We start from the raw sequence: 22,413 nt of genomic DNA on the forward strand, positions 1-22,413 counted from the left end.
GGCAACTTTAGTTCCCATCGGCGAAGTGCACTTAGCCGCGTCCCGCTTAATTACTCATTTCGAAAGTTGGCGAAACTCCCTTTAAGCGAGTTCCTTCCGGTGGACAGAGGCAGTTGGACGGAGGTACAGGTGCAAGCCCGGATTCTGGCAGTCGATACGCAATTACGCGAAACAGACTCCCGCGTTGATCCAGGCTCGGGGGCAAACCTGCCGTGGTAATTCTTAATTGCTCGATAACGGTTTAACCGGTCCTGGTAGTTTCTTGCTGGGGGCTAATTACGACGATTAAGTCCGCGCTAACCACGGTTCGAGGTTGCTAGTTTCATATTTTCTATCAGTTCGTCAAATCGTGGCTTCGCGCTAATAGCCAAAGAGCAATGCAGATCATGGTTGAGAAGCATACTTAATCCTGGATTTATTCTTAATTGCTACTAAACTTGAAAATCTTGCTTTACGAAGATATCTAGTTGGAAATGGTAACAAAATTTGTTTTGCTTCCCTCGTTAAAACGGGCTTATCGGGCTCATCTTCCTTGCACCACAATTTTTAGTACGAAAGAGGACAAAATTTGGAACCCAATTTCCTTTTTGTGTAAATAGTTATACGTTTAAAAAGGTATTTCATGATATATTCAGTCGAAATTTTAGCTGAAGTTGTTTTGATAAAAGAAACACATGTCTAACATTGTTGACTACTCTAGCTCGTTCCGAAGAATCCTAAAGCTAGAGTGAAACACCTGGTCGCGTCACGTTCGCTGACCATCCCCATCAAAACGGCGTAATTTGTTTACCATACTCACGGCTGATTATATTACTATTTCCAGACACCGAGAATCCGAAAGTTTCGACGTGCCCGACATCCTTTGAAGTGCGGCTAAGCTCCGGTGAACGAAATCGCTTAATATTCTGGCAGGAGCCAACGTTCACCGACAACGTCGCCGTGGAGCGGATCTACAAAACGAGGGTGAGCAGACATCGAGTTCGAGTGTAATCCTCGGTTGCGCTGTGTCTCCGTTTCCTCCGAAATTTTGCCCGTTTGATCTCGGGGAAAATGACCCTTCGCGACCGCCCCTTTATTTCATCGCTGAACCGTTCGTTCCACCCTCCTCCCCCTCTCTCCCACCTCTCTCCCTCGGAACGTTCCTTTCCGCCCGTTTTTCTCGCGAGCGGTTTATTAAAACTTCTGCTCTAACGATCGAACTTACCAATCTCTCGCTTATCTCCGCGCTAAGATGCCCGCCATTAATTATCCTATCGTGTCTGGAACACGAAACTGGCGAGGGCGGAAAGAAACTGAAAAGAAAAGAGCCAGCGAGAGGATCAACTTCTCCTTTTACCTCGAGTTCCACTTTAAAACGTTTTAAAACGACACTTTGGTCGCAATTAATGGGTTATTCGGTTTGAAATTCGCGGCAACCGCGACTCACCATCGAGGTTCAACTAGTGAACTATCTAAGTTTGGGCAGTTAAATCATTCTTAACAACTATGTCAGATAAAAATTACTTCTTTCAAACTTCGTTCGAAATAATTTTAAACAGAGCAGTGACTGCGAATCGATTGACTTACACGGGGAATGGATCGAATGTCCGTCACTCGTCGCGGCAGTAACGCGATTACGTATTCGTGAATTGATCAGACAGGCGATAATTGGTGACCTGTAATTGGCTCCTCCTACGCGGCTAATAAATTGCCACTTCCAAACGTTGAAGCAAATTGCTAAGTTTCCTCGATCAAAACTGCCTCCGGTTGAAGAGGCCAGACTCGTTGAGGGCTTTGTCGTAGACGACAGGTAAAAAGGATTTTATTATAAAACTCGGAAATTGCGTGCAATTTACAAAAATTTATACGTAGTCGACGCAGGGATCGTTACAGTGTCGATGAAAAAGAACAAAATTACTTTGTAACATCATGCTAATTACTCGATAGTTAATAAAACAATAAGCAAATTGATTGATGCTCTTAAAAATCATTTTCCAAACTTGAAACTCTTTTTCGCGATTGGACGAATACCTACGTCGAAACTTCTTCCAATAGTAGTGCAGAGTAGTATTTGACCCCCTTCTTTTTAATTATCGTTGGCACCAACAAGAAAAACCAATTAACCAATTAAGTAATCATTTCTCGCAGACCCAGTTACACATACGGTATACCGAGCCTGACGATTCGACCAAACCACTACTAAATTGAAACCGAGTATCTTTTTAATTATTTTTCCACCGTGTCAAGACATCCTTGACTGACTTGATTAAAGCATGTCTCCCTTCACCGTGACACGAGTCTCGGGATTATTATGTTCGCGTGTCGAGTTGAAGAAGAAAATAAAAATGAAAAAGGAACAGATTCGTGCAGCTCGATCGCAAATTCCAAATAGACGGTTGTCAACTTTTTAATATTGGCAAATATTCGCGTAGAAACACGGTTGTTAAACATTCTAGAAGTTGTCGTAGTACGAATTTCGATAAAACGGGAAAAGCAAATAAATGATTTTCACCGGAACAAGGAGAAATCCTCCTCGCTCGGCGAAAGATCAGAAGGGTCATTGGGAATTGAAGGATAGAAATTGATCGCGTCGAGGAGCGGGAAGTTCTGAAACGATAAGCGGCCCGCGGATGGAAACGGAACACACATCGCGTGCACACATGCTTCTCGATAATAATTCCGCGCGGCGCGCTATCGCGGCGTTCGTATTTCAATCTCAAAGGGGACTTCGGTTCCTGGCTATCGAAAGTTAACTCGCGTATATTCCGCGCAGGAACCCGGACAACTGATGTACCCAGGCATTCACAACGTGCGCTACATCGCTTCCGATGCAGCCGGAAATCGAGCCGAATGCCATTTCTCGATACACGTGCGAGGTAAATTTATGTAACGCGAGGGACGGTTGCGGCCGTGTTGGCCAGAGATCGATGATATCGAGAAACGACGTCCATCGAGCGCTCTTGTCGAGGAAATTGCTAAGTATTCGCTGTATTAGGCGAGATAATAGACGATTCTGATTAGAGGCAAAAGTATCCTCTTCCGTGTAACGCTAACAAAGGGGCACGATGTGTTCGACTTAATATTATTTATTGACTGAATTAAATTTAAATACTTCGATTGCCGCTGAGAATGGCGCAATATGAATTTTTGATCGCCAAACTGTTGATCTGACCACTAAAAATTACGTCGATCTGGGACTTCGCTTGCCCGAAGCCATACACTCCCTGGACCGAACAATAATTTCCTTCCATTTCATCGATCTCACTTTACAAGTAATATTGTACGACCGGAAAACGTAAAAACATTTTCCAATAAAGTTCGTTTAAAAATTATTGAAAATTCAATATCGTTCTTCGAGAGAACACATATCTGGTTTCTTCGAGTCTTTTTATTCTCGACACGAGTAAAATAAATAGTATTCGTAGAAGAAGATACCTGTAAAGTTTTAATCGTACGAGACGATGAAAGAGCGTTCATTCAGCCGGTGGCTCGATATTTAATCGACTCCAACTAATTACGTCGGTTTAATAGATTCAACGGAGCGCGAGTCGGCCATAAATCATTCGCGAGGAGTCGCGCCTAATGGACGAGTCGCCTCGATAAGAAAAGAATTATGCTTTCGTCGGATTCGGGTGAAACGACGCCTCGATATCATCGATTGGCCGCGATGGAAAACGATTAATCGAACTTATCTGGTGTCCCGTACATTTTCAGAAGCCGAGCTTCGCCGAGATTCCGAGGTGAGCTGAAAGGAATCGCTGGCCGGGTTTCACGCAGCCTGGATTGGCTTTGTAAACCGATCAAATTCTGCCTGGTTCCTTTTTCGTCGGAATACACAACTTTGTTTTGCTCATTCCCAGCCTCCTCTTCCTTCTTCCAAGCCATTCTGAAACTTCAACGTTGCATCCCGTTCCTCGTTTACGTATATTTCACTTCTTCATCCTATCCTCTATACATTTTCTATTTGTTAATCTTACTTTGTCCACTTCTATGGCGGGCATACTTTATTTTATTCGGATATTATTTGTCACGTTAACGACGTCATCGACTGCAGCGGTCGTAAAGTTCATTAAAGAGGAAAAATCCATGAGTATCTCGGAGCGGGAAAGTAATGGTCGCTCTAAGCTTTTAAGATATAATTACTAGAACCCCTGAATTACAGTAGAATGACGGAACGCACGGTCATTACTCTAATTCTACCAATTCAAATCTACTCATAAACGTTATTTCGTATTAACGACAATTATTTAAAATATTGTCGACCATACCGATGCTATCGACAACGACGAATAACTCATCTTCGATCTTCTTCAGCTTTCTTCACGCGTCGAGAAAAATTCCGTAATCTTCGGGGATGATGTTGCATGTTCGGAAGTTTTCACCGTGAAAATTTTCAAAACGTTTCCCACACTCGCTTAGTTTATCACGCGATTTACGAGAAGAGGGGGGAGGGGGTATTCCGTAACGCGTGCTGACAGACAACTTTATAGCCGTTCCCCGACACTTTTTTCAAAGGAAAAACGATACCTTCTTGTAATGGAAATACCTGTTCCCGGTTGTAAAACCGACGGAAACACGGAATCCTGGTTCGCCCGTATATTCCGCATTTTTCCGCGTACTTGCATGGTTATTTCGAAGAGTTCCACCCGGTCGGTCGGAAATTCAACCAATCCCGATATCTCGTTCCACGGACAGGCGGGAACTGATTTGCGATTGAATCGCTCGACGACCGCGGGATCGTTTTATTAATGCAACAGCATGACTATTAATTGAAAATCAATTAACCCACCTGTCGATTGTTCGGATACCTATTAATTAAACACCCGATCATCTGCATGCATAATAACCATACCGTTACTGGCATAATTGGCGTATCATCGTCTCTATAATTCATGTTAATCCTTTCAGCACACGTGACATTAATTAACGTCGGGGATTTCTTTTCTTACACGCGTGCGGATTTCCCGTGATTTCTGGCGACGTGCAATTATGTTACGCTCTTTGGGAATTTAACCGTTGCATGATTTTTCTTTCGATCGAGGTAATTGTTGTTGTTGTTGCACTTTGCACGCTGATAGAACATTTTCACGACGATTCGTTGCTCGTGTCGCGTTCGTTTTATTTGTACCGATAATAAAATGGCTGCACGCTGGTGATTCAAATCAATCCAGCCAATCTCGCGATCTTCGGAATCCAATCTAAAAGCTCTTGTTCACACTTGTTTCGCCATTCAGCCGCGGTACTACAGGAGAAGGATGCTGATGTGTCCCGGTAGACCACCCCAACCGATACCATCCACCGTTTACGGGGTGAGTGAGCATGATTTCTTCGTCGATGCGAAGCTGGAGGGAACCGGAAAAGCACGAAGCTTTAATTTTACTTACAGTGGCAGATACCAAGCGGATGCTACCTCAGGTACACGAGAATCTTCTCCGGGGCGTACACGGTTCAGAACTACCGTGGACAAAGGCAAAACGGTTATCACGATCCGGGGGCAGCTTATCACCAAGTTCATCCCGTTCATGGGGGCCAAGGTCATCTTCAACAGCCTGGAACAACGTATCCTCTCGACGACTGTGAGTACCTATATCGCCTTCCATTTCTCAAATTGCCGACATTGTTCCGCCAGAGATAAAAGAAATTATTCAATTCCTAAGGAATGATCGTCGTAACATCGAATTATTTGAAAAATATCTTTAACCCCTTCACGTACGATTTGATTATATAATAATTAAAATTTGACGAATTCTTCATAATCTAGAATATCTCAGAAACTATCTAGAAACTCGTTCGTTTTAATAGGATAAATATTTGAACCAGCGTAAATTTTGATCAGGGTCATAGTTCGGGTCGTCGATATTTTCGAAGTAGCGATAGATTGGCTAACGCGTCTGATTGTCATGATTAGACAAACATTGATTTAGCAATTTGATCACGTCAAATTGCAATCAGTGTTATGATTGCGAAAGCTAGTTGATTTGACGATCAGGTGCCAGACGAAGTTGATTTTACCGAATCATTGTAGAAATCCAGAGACTCGATCTCGAAAGTCTTATTATCAAATAGTTTTTCGTTGAACTCGTGCATTTATGTTCGTCCAAAAGTTGATCGTAAATGCCGCCCGTGATAAAAATAAAAAAGAGATTTTGGATGTTTGAAAACAGACAAACGCGAATGGTGGCTCGGTACATCTTCTTTAAAAGGGAAAACCGAGGCATCGATACGTTTGGGAAGGAACGTCTCGTTGGAAGAAAGATTTGCAATCCCGAGAAATCAATGGGGAAACGAGATTAAGTTCGTCCCGTGAAAACTCGAGTACGTTTTCGCGAGGGAAAGCCGCGCGGGAGATCAAAAGGACGGGGACGTGTGAAACACGGAAAGCCCCGAAGCGTCGGGACGGAAAAGAGGGATACGACGCGCGCGTTTAAAGTTAATCACAGAGCCTCGGGTAATACGTCGATGGGAAACATGTTTACCGGAAGAGAAAACCTTGGGGTCTAAGGATTTCGTTTGGCAAATTTAAAGCCTCCCGATGAAATTACGCGTCGTCTGATTTTTCTGTCGGTCGCAAAGTGGCTGCTCTGATCATTCATTAGTCGGTAGAATTCAGGGAAAATACAGGATGGCTACTAACTAATCTCGTCAGAGATAAAACGAAAATCAAGAATAACGAAATTGCGTTTCTGCGTTTCTTTTACTTTTCCATCTGTGAAAAGGTGCTCTAAAATTTTGCAATAAATAAAACAATCGGGATCTTTACCGAGAGAAATGATTAATTATTAGCTAGCAATAATTGAAAATGCATTTACTATTATTTCTGGTCTCGAGAAAGGATAGTACCATCCAGTTGATGTTTCCAAGCGCATATTCAAGTAGAAATACCGAGCATTGAGCAGACACGTTAGCCAATTCATACGCATTGCTTCAAACGTCCGTACGTTCGTTTCGTTAACGTTGAATTAGTCTCGTGTTATGTTTCTATATGTATCTGTTAAACGTAACGCGTCAGAATTCAATCCATTCATTCGAATTAGTCTTGCTTTATTAGTCTCTGTAAGACATACCGATTCGTGTATCATCGCGACCGAGCTTAAGCGAGATTTACGACCTTTCCAAACTCCCTTGAATTGTGGTATACGGGTCCGCACATGGTAGCATTTTAGATCGAAAGATTTATTGAATCGAGTAACAATTTAGTAAACTGTAACAATCGATCCTTTTTTTTTATTCTCGTAAAATATTCGTGGCTCTCGTAAAATAACGATGTCTTTCGCAAAAGAATTACTTTAAACGCTACGGTAGGAATAATTGTGAATCGCTTTGAAAGTTTTCCACGACGCCATTGCATCGAAAAGTTTTTGAACGTTTCGAGCGAGGCGTCTGAAAATAATTTTCGACTATCGGAAAGAAATACAGAGCCGACGATGCGGAATCGAAATACGGAAGAATAGATCGATAAGAATGTAAACTAGATCGCAGGAGATAGTACGATCTTCCAGATCGAAGATCGACCGAGCTTCATGCAAAATGTATTGTCGCACCGTCTCGGGGCGAGCTCGTCCCAGGAGCATGGTTGAACCATCTGCATTTTTCAACCGCGAACTGGGCCAAGATGGTGGCGAAGGAGAAACGTACAGACGAACACGAAATCACCGAGTCTCGAAAAATTTTCGCGAAAACGGGAAGAATTACTTTCCCCCGGTAACGAAATTTAAACAATTTTGCACAATCGTGGAAGCACGTTCGTTAAGCAGAGAAATGTTCGGACAAAAAAAATATCGAAAGCCTTGGCCCCATCAAATCACTGATGCTTCATTTGAAAGTCCAATGGCATCATTACTTTGTGACTTGTATTCCCTCGAGTACTTACACCTTTGCAAGTAAAAAAGCGATTCGGTATGGCCTCTTGTTGGAACAAAGCTATAATTTCGCCCATTTATCACGATTCCTGCTTCTACGAAATTCCCTTTATTATTTTCGGCAGAGAGGTCGGGACGAGGAAAGTTTAAGGTCCAAGAAGTTCGGAACTCGCGGTAATTTTCCAAGCGTCGAATAAGGCAGGGTTGAGAAAATAGGGCTTCGAAAGCGCCAATGGTTTCACGCGTATCGCCCTATTCTTTCGCGATCTATCCTTCAGTTAACGTAACTTTTAATCGCCTAAAATTAGCGCTTAAAATGGCTTTTGGTTTTTGTCGATCCGACTTTCCGTTTCGGAGATATCGCAATTTATGTAGATGGTAATATTTTTAATTCGACTGTCGCTGTCTTCGTCTAACGCGTCGCGTCGGAGCTCCTTGTCGCACGTCGGCCGAGTGACCGAGTCACGTCACGTTTACTATTTACTACGTGCACGTGCGGCCAACGAGCATAACAAAGCCGTAGTAAGAATGTAAACAAACACTTCGGGCCCTCGTATCTCCGGAACTAGCCACCGCATCGACGCGAAATTAAAATCGCTATATCTCCGGAACTAATAAAGCTATCCACTCTCACGACCACTCATTTTAAAGGGCATTTCATCCCCTATCCGATGACTATACCAGTTACAACAATTTCTATTGATTATTGTAGACGGAGAAAGATTCTTATCTCTCTTAATTTAACAGAGCACCTCTTCTCCATTATTTATGCATAGAAATTGTATGCAACCGGTCATAGTTTATCTACAGTTTATCGTGTCAGGAGCCTACAGCTTTATATTAATCATGTTGCCAGTTTTGCGCGTTTAAATTTGTCGACTGTAGATTACTTTGAATTTTACCGACAGTATTTATGGGCAAACTATGTACAATCTCGGTAATCCGACACGTATATGTATAATCGGAGCACCGTTGGAAACGCAAATTGCCGGATTACCGGGAATAACGGGAATTAAATGTGTTATACAATTGAAGGAATAACGCCCCTTTTATTTATCAAATATTACTGTCGATGAAAAGTGCATAAAAGCCGTTTTTATTATTTTGCGATGAATGGAGAATTAAATACACAACGAACAATTAAACTCGTACGCAATATATTACAGCATACTAATCCATACTGCCATATTTTTTATAATTACTGGTAACGTTATAGTCGGCAGTTTTGAAATTGTATATCCATGCGCATGTGAAATTTGCAGTTATGAGAACGTGGATCAATTGCTTAATGGGAACATGCAATATTACTAGGCAACTTTGATACAACATTGCAAGCAGTATTGTCATGAATAGAAGGAACAGGCGTTGAAAACAGAATGTTACTCGTACTGTGGAATTCTCGGAAAGTACACTAATGGCGCTTGCATGCCGGAAACTCAACTGAACAGATCAGCTTAGTGCTGTTGAGAACCAGCCGTGAAACTGTTTTGTCGAGGTGGCTGGGCGACTCGACAAAACAATTAGAGTGATGTTCTACTGTTCCTATTGGCTCTCGTGAGAAATCATGAGTGGTACCAAACCGAAATTGATTAGCTCGGTTTCCGGTACGCAAGTACGCTACAGTGGCTCGCTTATTACACTTTCTATTTAATCAAAATCAAAATAGAAAATTCTTAATATACATATGGCAGTCAAAGTGTTAGGAAATTTTTATTCCAAGAAAATTAGAAACTATGCTGCTACGTAATCAATTTTGGTTGTTATCGTAAACATTGTTGCACCAGCTGGTATTTTTCCCCGTCACTGGCGGCTATACATCTTCCACTTTTCTTTCTGCCCGGCCATTAATTCGTGCCGACGCGGTTTCAGCGTTTTCGTGAGGTTTCGCGTTGTAATTCACCCTTCTGAGCGCGACTGATAAACCCGAGAAGCTCCTCGCGTTTAGTCTCTTTTGGGTGTCCTTGCAAATGGGTCCCGCGTCTTTGTGGCGATTTGCTTCGCTGTATAGTTTCTATTATGTAAACGCGCGTTCAGAGAGATAATGGAAGATAACGAAGAGACAAATTTGTTTAATTCGGAAACTAAGTGCCTTGTACGCGGTTGACGCGATTCAATCAATTCTAAACACGGCGAACGAAAGACGTCGGAGACTGGCCAAAAGCAGGAAATTACATATTTAGGTTTTTCAAGTCGGTGATTAAATTTATTTGCTAAAAAATCTTCGCTAAAAATTCGTTTAAAAAGCTCGATCTTTGGACGCGCGGCGACCGTGCGGTTTTGGAATTAAGAATTGAATTTTATCCGACGAAGAAAGAATTTTTAATTATAGATTGGCTCGGGCCCGCGGGAGCGTCAAGCGCAGATATTTGGAATTCTTTTCGATAAACGAAGAAGTTCTTAAGTGACTATCTCGGTGTTAATTGAACTTGGTTATAAAATTAATTGTAACAAGCTACGTATATGGCCTTCGTGCTTGTATAAAATCACTACTCGATAAACAATTCGATAAAAATATGTGCAATCGATGTCCACAGATTGAATGTTAAATAAAATTTGTTTATATGGAAAATGAAAATATTTTTCACGTTGTTAGCTCGCCGGGTTTAGCTCGAAGCGACAAGTTAAGGCTCGTATAAATTCACGATCGAACGATCAAGCTCGAGCCGTTCGGTTGGAATAAGAAATGAAATTCCGTAAAAAAGTAGAGATACGCAAATGGACGTTTAGCACGTAATGGCGATCTTATCTGTTCTGTACGCGCAAAACACCTAGGCGTCTCTTTAACAGGATCCCGAGCGCGGCCTTCAGCCTGCAATTCGAGCAGTAATTACGAATTAACGCGCGAGGCGTCGTTAAATTAGCCCGCGGAGGTTTTGCCTGAAATTGCTAGTGGCCCTGAAACACGATGCTTGAACAACAATTTCGCAAGTAGCCTGCGGCCCATCAAATCCGCTGCAAATCGGATTGCGTAATTTCGAACGACGAATTAGCAATGCCCGTTTAATAAATTCTTCGTTATCCGGATCCGACGGTTTTTCATCAGGATCAGCGTTTTATATTATCGGCGTATAAATCAGCCGTGTCATAAATTTTCCCATTGACGGTAGAAACGAAGTTACATCTTTGTGCTGATTTCGATTCGAGGATTACGAAGACGGGGAATGGCGATGTAACGAAAGAGTCCATCGGGCCGTCCGGCCAGGCTCGGGGATTTCCCTGGTGGTACGCGACAGTAAAACTTCATTCCGACCATTATTTAATTTCGGTTATTTGAATAACGTCGGCAACTTCAATTATTTAAATTGCTCGAATTATCTCGCGAACGGCCACAAACTAACGCGGCACTGAGACGGAGTAAGAGGACGCGATTCGTTTGGAACTTTAACAAACCTGAGTACAAATACATTGCATTATATGTACAAGGTATTCCGAAACAATAGATACAAAATTGACTGCATAACAGTGCTAATGAAAGTAAAAGAAGTCGGAATAAAGAGTTACCCTTATTTCTACTTAGGAGTTATTTATTCATTTACCAGTTTACTTCTAATTGCTAAAATTATAATGGTAGATGCTTTTGGACGCGAGATAACGGCTTTACGGCTTAACTTTAAGGGGATTAAAATTATATTACCGAGCACCTGCTACATATGAGGTAATATGACCGAATACTGTCAACCGTTTCATTAAATTATAGGCACATGCGCCACGCCCTGAAAATCGACGCAACCATGAACGAATTTAGTATGACAATCACCGTGATGAATTTGCCAATTAGAAATTTTATTTTTTATTACGCGAAGTGTAGAAAAGCGGTAAACACGCTCGAACGAATTAGACTTCGTTCCAGTTGGTCGCTTCGGTACGGTAATTAAAGCCCCGAAAACTTGGTTTTGTACGCGCGGGAATCGAGACGTGTCGCAGGGAGCTGAATATTCTGCGGTTTGTGTGAAATCGCTAGGCCCGCGTTGCGAAATGAACGGGAAAATAAACGCGAAACAGGCAACGGTGCCTGAATAATCCTTAACCTCGTTACGGGACTATTTCGTCGCAGTTTATACAGCACCGAAGGTCCCATTCGTTCGCTACGGTAACGTTTAATGAAATTGCTAGATTAACGTCAATGGACGCAGTCTTTATCGTCTTTATCCTTTCTTCTATATCCATCGATATTCGTTCCTTTGAACTTTTGCAAAAGAGCACGTGTTTAGAATTATTACAAGACCCGCGTTCCTTTGCTAACCAACTTCTCGCGAACTAAAGTTGTCACATCGTTATTTGTATTTCGTTTCCCGTTGTTCGGAGTCGCTATATTGTAAGAGCGAATCACAGTATCTATTTAAGAGAGTTTAAACTTTCTCGGTAATTTAAGCTTCATTATAACAATAGCTCCAGCTATATTGGCGTAATTGATCATGAAAAGTTTACAGATTATGCGATTAATTATCTGCGCTGGCTGTTCCGCCAAAGTTCTTCGGAGTAATTTCGCTGCAGAGTGAGGCCGACGCGCGACAAGTTCGAGCCACGTTTTATTAAATGTTATTCTTTTGTTACCTCCGATTCATTGTGCCTACGAACAATGAAACGCTTTCTAAAAATAGTATACAGGACGGGCCACAGTACGGGATCAACTTACATCACTCTGCTGTTAATGGCTCGATAACAAATTCTTTTGGCCCATGTTTAAGGAGATCTTTTATTTTAGTAAAAATATTTTTACCAAATAATAATTCATTTCGTTTTACGTGGAAACATTTCGAGATATTTACGACGCGATGTCTGCATGAAAATATTTAGTTAAACAATTTTCAGCGAGTTCGAGCAGTACATACATTTTCTATAGAATTTTATTTCTACGTCGTACAATGACATTTATCAAGCCTTCCTTCCGTCATTCTTTAAAAAGGTCGCCGGTTGAAGTCGCGACGGACAAAATGAATATCTCTATGTGAAGCCCGTGGAAGAATGTTCCAACGGACGATCGACGAATAGTTAGTGTAAATCCAGCTTTAGAAGCACTCCCATTCAACGGCGTCCTTATTCATGCTAAAACAATTACATTATAAACGGTATAATTCAAGCTGGTCGTCATTAACGTAGCTATGGTCACTGCCATTAATCCGAAAGATTATTATTTTGTACGAATTATGGTTTGCCCACGAAATGCGCAAAGTGCGCAAAATGCGCAAAATGCGCTTCGATAATGGATTTCAACGCGCAAACAACGCCGATATATCCATACCAACGTCAAATGTGAATAATAATTTTAATTTATCTTGTGGCTGGGTACTCTGTCGTTCATCGGAAATCGTCTTCATGATAATTGAAAATGGAATATAAATTACCAGAGAAGCATCACTTTCGGTCCGTTTATCCTATTTGAATTAAACACTCAGTTGCCGAGTAATAACGTAATATTTATGGAAACGCATATACACACGTATAGAAAACGTAAAAACGTGGGATTGAATCGAGATTTGGCTTTAAACGTTAATAACTTTTTAACGAAGCCTCCATCGACAAATTGGTATTCTTGATTTTCGTCTTATTTTCGCCTCTAGAATTTCCCATTAAAATTTTCTATGCGCTGCTTGAGAGAATATCATGTTTCTCGCATCCCTTGTAGATTTTCTTTGTCTGCACAACGTCGCGATATCAAATCGTCCAGAATAAAGTGCCAGAAAATATTAATCTGCCAAACAACGTAAATTTGCAACGCAGAGCGAATATAAATAAACAAGCCTGTGTAACAGAGGAGAATCGATTTCAGGAGGACTCTAAAAACAGCTCGCTATTGGTTTTACTCGAGAATAAATATCAAAGAGGACAGGTCACACGCGGAGGTGACAGAAAAGCATCGCTGGTGCCCTACTCACACATGCCAGATCACGCGTGCGTGACCTCGTTAGAGTTTCGGAGGGTCGACAAAGGCAAACTGACACATGCCCTCTTTCTCGATTCTCCGAAGCTGCCCGAATTAATTTCGGAGGTAGCTCGTGGGAGTCGAGAGAGAAAGGCTCACATTTACCTTCCCGTTCTTGAACAACTAAAATTCCACATCACGTCAACGGCATACGATTCTAAGTCTCGACTGCCCAGATATCCTTTCCTTTCCGACCTATGTAGGCACACATAAGCAAAGTAATATAATGAAAATAAATTTTGTGAAATTTTTCCGTACGGAGCTACACGTTTTAAGACTCCCTGATCATATTTTAATTACTGAAACAAAAGAAATTCTTTCTTATTATTCCTATGTACGAACGCACATATGTATATCATTTCAGATATCACTTCTGATATATCTGGCAACGTACAACTATTACAACTGGCTACTGCCAGCCTCTCCCAACCTCTGCTGGCCTCTGCTGACCACAGCTGACCACCCCTTATACTTCTGACAACGTATAACGATTGCAACTTGCTATTGCTTGCCCCTGTTGGTCTCTGCATGCCTCTGCATCCCTCTGCTGTCCCCTGCTGGTCTCTGCTTGCCACTGCTGGCCTCTGCTGACCACAGCTGACCACCCCTTATACTTCTGACAACGTATAACGATTGCAACTTGCTATTGCTTGCCCCTGTTGGTCTCTGCATGCCTCTGCATCCCTCTGCTGTCCCCTGCTGGTCTCTGCTGACCACCCCTTATACTTCTGACAACGTATAATGATTGCAACTTGCTATTGCTTGCCCCTGCAGGTCTCTGCATCCCTCTGCTGTCCCCTGCTGGTCTCTGCTTGCCACTGCTTGCCACTGCTGGACTCTGCTGACCACTGCTGACCACCCCTTATACTTCTGACAATATATAACGATTGCAACTTGCTATTGCTTGCCCCTGCTGGTCTCTGCATGCCTCTGCATCCCTCTGCTGTCCCCTGCTTGCCACTGCTTGCCTCTGCTTGCCACTGCTGACCTCTGCTGACCACTGCTGACCACCCCTTATACTTCCGAGAACGTACAACGATTACTACTTGTTACTGCTTGCCCCTGCTGGTCTCTGGATGCCTCTACATCCCTCTGCTGTCCCCTGCTGTCCCCTGCTGTCCCCTACTGACCCCTGCTGACCACTGCTGACCACCCCTTATACTTCCGACAACGTACAACGATTACAACTTGTTACTGCTTGCCCCTGCTGGTCTCTACTGTCCCTTGCTGGCCCCTCTGACCCCTCTGGCCCCTGCTGACCACTGCTGACCTTTGTTTATAACTTCGTCCCTGATATATATGTATTAAAACTTTGTATAATGTAAATCTATGCAATAAATGATATAATTTCAAAGAATTCTATGTCTTCTCTTCATTTTTACCTTCCTTTACCTCTCCAAAGCATTCCCATAGTTGTAAGATACGCGCCACCTCTTCCCACATCATGTCCTCCCGATAACAAAGTCGAAAACGAAAAATTAACTTTGAAATTCTGAAGTTCTCTTGAAAATTCTCGGCCGAAAAATTTCTAAGTTCCTCGAGAAGATTTCAGCGGGGTCCCGTTTAAATTTTTGAAAGTCCTGAAACAATTCAAAGTCCTGAAACAGCTGGAAGCCTGAAACAACGAAAAATTTCTGGCAGCTGGAATACCTGAAACAGCTGGAAAGTCCTGAAACCGCTAGAAAAGCCTGAAACCCCGAAAAAGGCCTGAAACAACGAAAAATTCCATTCCTGAAACAGCTGGAAAGCCCTGAAACCGCTAGAAAAGCCTGAAACAGCTGGAATCCTGAAACAACGAAAAATTTCTGGCAGCTGGAATACCTGAAACAGCTGGAAAGTCCTGAAACCGCTAGAAAAGCCTGAAACACCGAAAAAGACCTGGAACAACGAAAAATTCCATTCCTGAAACAGCTGGAAAGACCTGAAACGACGAAAAAGGCCTGAAACAGCTAGGAATTCCCGGAATTTCTTGGAAACGTGGAATTTTTATCAAATTTCTGAGTTTCACGTCTTCTGAAGTGTTTCAGGACGTCTTATAACTAAGGGAATGATTTGGAGAGGAAAGGAAAGGTAAAAATGATGAGAAACAGAATACTTTGAAATTATATCATTTATTGCCATAGATTTACATTATACAAAGTTTTAATACATATATATCATGGGAGAAGTTATTAACATGGGTCAGCAGTGGTCAGCAGTGGTCAGCAGGGGTCAGGGGGTGGTCAGGGGGGCCAGCAAGGGACAGTAGAGATCAGCAGGGGCAAGTAGTAGCAAGTTGTAGTTGTTGTACGATGTTGGAAGCATCAGGGGTGGTCAGCAGTGGTCAGTAGGGGTCAGTAGGGGTCAGTAGGGGTCAGTAGGGGTCAGCAGGGGACAGCAGAGGGATGCAGAGGCATGCAGGGGCAAGCAGGAACAAGTAGTAATCGTTGTACGTTGTCGGAAGTATAAGGGGTGGTCGGCAGTGGTCAGCAGAGGCCAGCAGTAGCAAGCTGTAGTTGTTGTACGTTGTTGGAAGCATCAGGGGTGGTCAGCAGTGGTGAGTAGGGGTCAGTGGGGGTCAGTGGGGGTTAGTACGGGTCAGCAGGGGCCAGCAGAGGGATGCAGAGGCATGTAGAGACCAGCAGGGGCAAGCAGGAACAAGTAGTAATCGTTGTACGTTGTCGGAAGTATAAGGGGTGGTCAGCAGTGGTCAGCAGAGGCCAGCAGAGACCAGCAGGGGCAAGCAACAGCAAGTTGCAATCGTTATACGTTGTCAGAAGTATGAGGAAAGGTCATCAGTGGTTGCGAGAGGCTGCTAATAGCCAGTAGTAATAGTTATACGTGGCCAGATGTATCAGAAGTGATATCTGAAATGATATACATATGTGCGTTCGTACATAGGAATAGTAAAAAAGAATTTCTTTTGTTTCGATAATTAAAATATGATCAGGGGGTCTTAAAATATGTAGTTTCGTACGGAAAAATTTCACAAAATTTATTTTTATTACATTACTTTATTACATAGGTCGGAAAGGAAAGGATATTTGGGCAGTCGAGACTTGGAATCGTATGTCGTTGACATGAGGTGGAATTTTAGTTGTAAGAAAGCAAATGCGAGTGTTCCTCTGTTGTCCAGCTGTGAGTGCAGAGAGGGGCAAATTTTTCGCGAATAAAATCAATGTATAAAATGCCAATTCCAATTTTGATCTTTCACCATTTATCTTTTACTCGAAATGTTGAACTGGATGAGAATTTATACCTCATTATTGTTTGCTTCTACTACTTTGTGCGGGTATAGCCTGTTATTCCGCAAGATTGCGTACTTGAAACTACACGTTGCGATGTATTTCCAATTTACCGACTGGAAATACGTATCTTACTTCGTATATTATTACAAGGGCCGACAGCTTCCCCGGAGTCTTGAAACGGAGATGAATATTGACGCGACCGTAAAGACGAAGAAACGTGGACGACAAACGTGGACGATATTAAAATCCCAGGGAAAAGAAACGATCGAAAAATTCGTTGAAGCTAGTCTCACATTGGATCGGATCGATATATCGAATAGCATTTGATTGTTCGTCGCTACGAACTCGAACCATTTAATATCACGAAAATTCTCTTTATGAAATAGTCAAATAGCAGTATTAAAATCGTATTCGACGAGAGTTTAATTGGAACATTTGTATATTCGACAACAAGCACCAGCCGTAGTTGGAGAGATTGACGAGAATCAATGTTGTAAACTAGGTGGATACTCGTCAAGAGTTGAGATGACATTAGTGACTGTCGAATAATGCGTCGTAACGACCGGAACGTTTTTCCGATGAAAACCCACTTGGAGGTTTTGCTCGAGCGTAGTTTCCGACACGGTCGAAAACAAACGAAGTGAAAAAGAGAGGAGCGGAATCGGGGTCATCAACGACTGTTCAATTATGGAAGACGTTTCCCGTGAACAGTGTGTGGGCTGCAAATGACATCGATCGCGCAAGCTTTCATCGCGGCAGACGAGATTTTAACATGAAGCGCGAGACGGATCGAACGAACGCTCTTGGAAAAGGAGCAGATTCGAAAGAAAGCCAACGTTATGCTGAACGTCGTGGAACCAGGAAAGCTTGTCCTAACCTTGCAATCGATCCCACCGTTCGTCGTGGAAAGCATCTTCGCTTTGACGATGATTGTCCTGTTGGCTGTACCTCTAATTCTTCAAGTTCAACAACTTTTAGTATGTGGTCCCTTTTAGTTCGCAGAGAATTCTACAGAGTCGTGAAATTGGATTCCTTGGAAACTGTTTGAAGTCGTAGGAGAATCTTTGGAATGAAATAATATTTTGTCTTGACCAGGTTTCACGTAAGAGTAATTTCTTGTACGAATGCGTTCGAATTTATTTCCTTCTATTTCATAGTTTAACTAGAACAGTTTTCCAGGCACTGTTTTATCACTTGTACGTTTCCAATAGGGCTGAGCGCGTGGTCCGGAGTTTTTGATAATCCGGATAATCCGGCTGTTCGAAAATTCGAAATAATGATAGAATAATCTGGATAGTTAAATATAGTAATACTATGAACAATGAAGCAAAGTACGCAGAACTACGGCACTAGTTTAAATCCATTAACATTATTATGTTCCAGAGATATATAAATGAAAAATTATTATAATAAATTTAATAGTATATAGATTATTTGAATAACAATTAAAATATTTATCCGGCCACTTATTTTTGTCCTTAACCGTATAAATCCCTATGCTGGTCAAAGGGGTGTCTCATTTTCATGCTCGGGAGTTTTCAGGGAATCCAATTTATAAACGAAGGGTGCTCGTGAGCCTTCTAACAGTGCAAACATCCCGGATAAACCCCGCGAACGGTATTTCCACAATCGACCGCGTCGTCCACGTTCCTCCGAATAGAAATATCATTTCCGAGACACGGTCGCAACACGGCCAATCAAAAATTCCCTCGCCCTCACCGACTCCCTCGAATCTCGGCTGTTTGTACACACACACACACCGTCGGAATACCGAATGTCCTCGCGACAGGAGGCCCCGGTGAAATCCGCCCCGAGGAGTTGGTGCTTCGCCAGTCGAGGAAGTCGAGGAAGTCGAGGAAGTCGAGGAACCGAAAAGAACGAAACGATGGTCACGCACTATCCAGCGTCAGGGTTCGTCGACTCTGCCTCCAGCTCCAGCGCAGACCTGCACTTAGGCTCGCCGCGTAGAACGATCTCGACGCCGATCGTGAAGGCGTGCGGGGACAACCAGGGAACACTGACCGTCCAGGACGATCTCGAAAAAACGAAAGGAAACGAGCTACCGTTGAAGCAATCGTCCTCGTTCGTTGTCACCAACTCCGAACTACCCATCGTCGACATATCGGCGTTCGACTATAACGCTTACCGGCACAAGCTGATCGAGGAAGCGCTCAGGAAACGCTACGACGACTACCACCAACCCCCGGGCGACGTCGTCCTCAACTCGATCCATTTGAACACCGACGATTCCACCGTCGCTGTGCGTTTAAATAACCACTACCATCACAGCTTCTTCGATTTCGTCGAGGAGCACTACGATGCCACTAAAGGTATGATGAAGAAAGAGACGGAATATCTGCACCCATTGGATCACTTTCTAGTGAAAGGTACCCAGAGACCGGAAACCACGGAAAGAGAGACGGAAACTGAACCCGTGAGCGTGGCTCACAATTCGGTTGGTCAGGAGGAAAAGTCGCCACGGATTTCGTTCTTTGATGAGAATCCTATTACGAACAGTTTGGCACAGAAGAGGCAGCGTAACGGGGATTTAGGTATTATCCGAATGCTTTTATATAATTGCTTTTTCCCCTCACGTTCCGTCACGTTTTTAAGTACTATGCAGGCTATGCAGTGATGGTACCAATATCTTGACTCAAAAAATGATTGATATTCTATTAGGTATGTAGAGGAATTTGTTTTTTCTCACAAATATATTTATTTAAAGAAATCGTACCGCGCAGTACCGTTATTCAAAATATTTTCCTTTGTTTTATTCGTCCTTTGAAACCGTAAAATCGTCAACGAATTTCGAGGTAGAAATCGAACGGCACGATGTTCGAAGAGTTACGCTGGGTTCGACAGGACTTCCCATTTGGGGTCAAACAATTATTTTTTTGTTTGTTCGAACAACGACGTGCAACCTTGCGTTGTCGCGAAGCAATATGACCTTTCGGTGTCTCGTTGCATACGCGGGTGATTCTTTTGAAGTGCTGTGTCCGAACGATTCAATTGTTCGACGTATCAACCCGTTGTATTTCTTTCATCCGATTTAATCCTCGAACGATAGAAAATCACGGCCACCGATGACCGGATCATTTCCACCCGTGATACAAATTTCGGAATTCAGAAATGTAAAATATACACAAAGCATCTGAGATCCTTACGAGCTTCGTAAAAAGTCACAAAGTATGAAATAGAAAGATACGAGATACGAGTCCAGTCTGTTCGTAAGAGCTATATTTACCATCCGAGGTCCTCAAAGGTAGAGCAATGCTTTTACTGCTCTCAGAAAATAATTAATTCATAAGCTTGAATATATTCTCACGCTATTCCAAGAATTCAATTAATATGTGAATACTCTGCGTTGAGAACTAATTTTTAGAACGGACACTGATCGATGTCGGGAAATTGTGCCCGCCATTTTAGCGCATTAACATTTTTGTTCGGATAAAAATGTTTTAACGACGCGTGCTATCTGGCTGGCGGATCCAGCCGTTTGGCATCGTTCTCTCACAATGATTAAGTAAACATACCGGTCCATCGTTCCTTCCGTTCGGTGAATTGGGGCCAACACCATTTATAGACACTGCACTCTAGACAATCACTGATCCACCATCCCCTTTTACCATTGACTTAATACAATTCCCTCGATCTTCTTCCCCGATACCACGTCTGACGTACATTTTGCCATGAAATTCGAGTTTATTAAACGAAAACTCATGCGTAAATATTCCTGTCCATGAAGGGTGTTCGGCCCACCCCTGGGGAAAATTTTAATGGGAGATTCTAGAGGCCAAAATAAAATTCGAAGGGGGTTAGAGAAATTAAGTATCACGCAATATCAGTGCTCTCGACACAAAGATCGTAACGTATTCTAGACTCTGCCATAAAGAGAAGCTCGAGAACGTCGAAGGCCAGAGCGTCCAGCGTCGGTGGCGTTCCCTCCTCGGGCCCGAAGAAGCCCGCGTTTTCGCGCACGGCGGTAAAAAAGAGCGCCACGAAGTTCTCCAGAACGAACTCTAGCACGGACTCGGGCAGCTCGAAACGGAACGCATTTTCCGGGTCACGGAAGCGGGACAATAGACAGGAGACCCTCTCGTCGATCGAGGGAGCCGAGAGGGAATCGATGGACTGCACCACGATCAGTTCCATCGACTCCGAGAGCGTTCGTAGCGAGTCCAGCAAGCTTCCCGATGACCAATTCTGTTGCTCCCGCGACTCCTCCGTCGCTTGGAAGCAACGTACCTTGGACGGACCTCGAGATCGACCGTGGCTGGCCTCCTTCAACAGGAAGTACGGCAAGTCCTCGTCCACGACGAACGAAGCGACCGGAAAGTTTTCGAATACGAGGAGGACCAGTACGCACTCTAAACAGTTATCTAGGAAAGACTCGATTCGGCTGGGAAGCGGCACGAAGGAACGCAGAGAAGGCGCGAAGGTGACTTCATTGGGTAGAAAAGATGACTCGAGAAGCGGCCACCTGGGGAGATTGGAAGTGATTCGAAGCGAGACTCAAGAGTTGGACACAAATAACTCGTCGACTAGGAAACTAAGTAAGACTAGGAATGTAGAGGAAGTGCACCAGACTCTCCAATCTGTTCTTTTCTTTTTTTTTTGTACGATTTGACTATTTGTTTGGTTTTGACACAAGTAAATTTATTTAAGCAACGATCTTGCAGGTAGCGCGAGTCCTTCGTCGTCGAAATTCGTAACCGAAACGCCACGAAGAGCTGAGATACCCGAGTCGATCGATTCCCCCGTCGTGAAAGCACCAGCTGAGACGAAGCAAGCCGGGGATTCGGAGTTAGCCTTGAAACAGAGTCGCGTTGAGAAGTTCGGTGGGCGATATCGCGACACGAGGCAGAGATCAAGAACCGTCAGTCGTTCGCTCGCGAAACCAGCTGCTCCGCGAAGAGAACTTTCGATGGACCTGTCCCTCCTCGAAAGCAAACTTCTCGACGACGCTCCTCCGAGTTCGGAGGCGAACGGGAACGCCACGGAGAAGAAAGAATCGGCGAACGAGAACGCGAGAACGGTCGAAAGGTACGGGAGAAAGTTAGCAGAGAACCGTCGCTCGAGACCAGACGCAAATTTCAAATCAAACTTGCAAGAGAAGAGAATTACTCTCGATCCGGATGGAATCGAAGAAGAGGAGAAAACGAGCGTGGCTAAGCTGGCCGAGGATTTTCATCGAAGGAGGGCTGCCGCGAAGAATTTAGCGACCACTGGATTTTCTTCGAGTTCGAGGACTCGACAGGAAAGAACGAGTTCCAAAGGGAACTCCGCCGCGACTGGATTCTTGCGGAGCAGGTCGACCGAGAAGAGAGCTTGGAAAATTCCAAAGTCCGAGAAAACGGAACTCAGCCACGAGGGGACGAAAGCGAATGGTTCCGAAGGGTTGAAACTACCGCGTCGAGACTCCAAG

General features: G+C 43.3%; 1 protein-coding gene across 1 annotated transcript in view; it reads left to right on the forward strand.

Annotated features, from left to right (window-relative positions):
* The window catches only part of LOC122402879 (fibrillin-2-like), a 67,537-nt gene that overhangs the window by 39,190 nt on the left and 5,934 nt on the right, over positions 1-22,413 (forward strand). The window contains exons 16-20 of the mRNA XM_043406037.1: positions 824-963; positions 2,753-2,855; positions 3,694-3,719; positions 5,214-5,288; positions 5,366-5,555. Coding sequence (XP_043261972.1) covers positions 824-963; positions 2,753-2,855; positions 3,694-3,719; positions 5,214-5,288; positions 5,366-5,555 — 534 coding nt within the window. The remainder of the gene's footprint in view (positions 1-823; positions 964-2,752; positions 2,856-3,693; positions 3,720-5,213; positions 5,289-5,365; positions 5,556-22,413) is intronic.

This window comes from Colletes gigas, unplaced genomic scaffold (assembly GCF_013123115.1).
Source record: "Colletes gigas isolate AHSC1104 unplaced genomic scaffold, ASM1312311v1 Colletes_gigas_Sc00041, whole genome shotgun sequence".
NCBI classification, from domain to species: domain Eukaryota; kingdom Metazoa; phylum Arthropoda; class Insecta; order Hymenoptera; family Colletidae; genus Colletes; species Colletes gigas.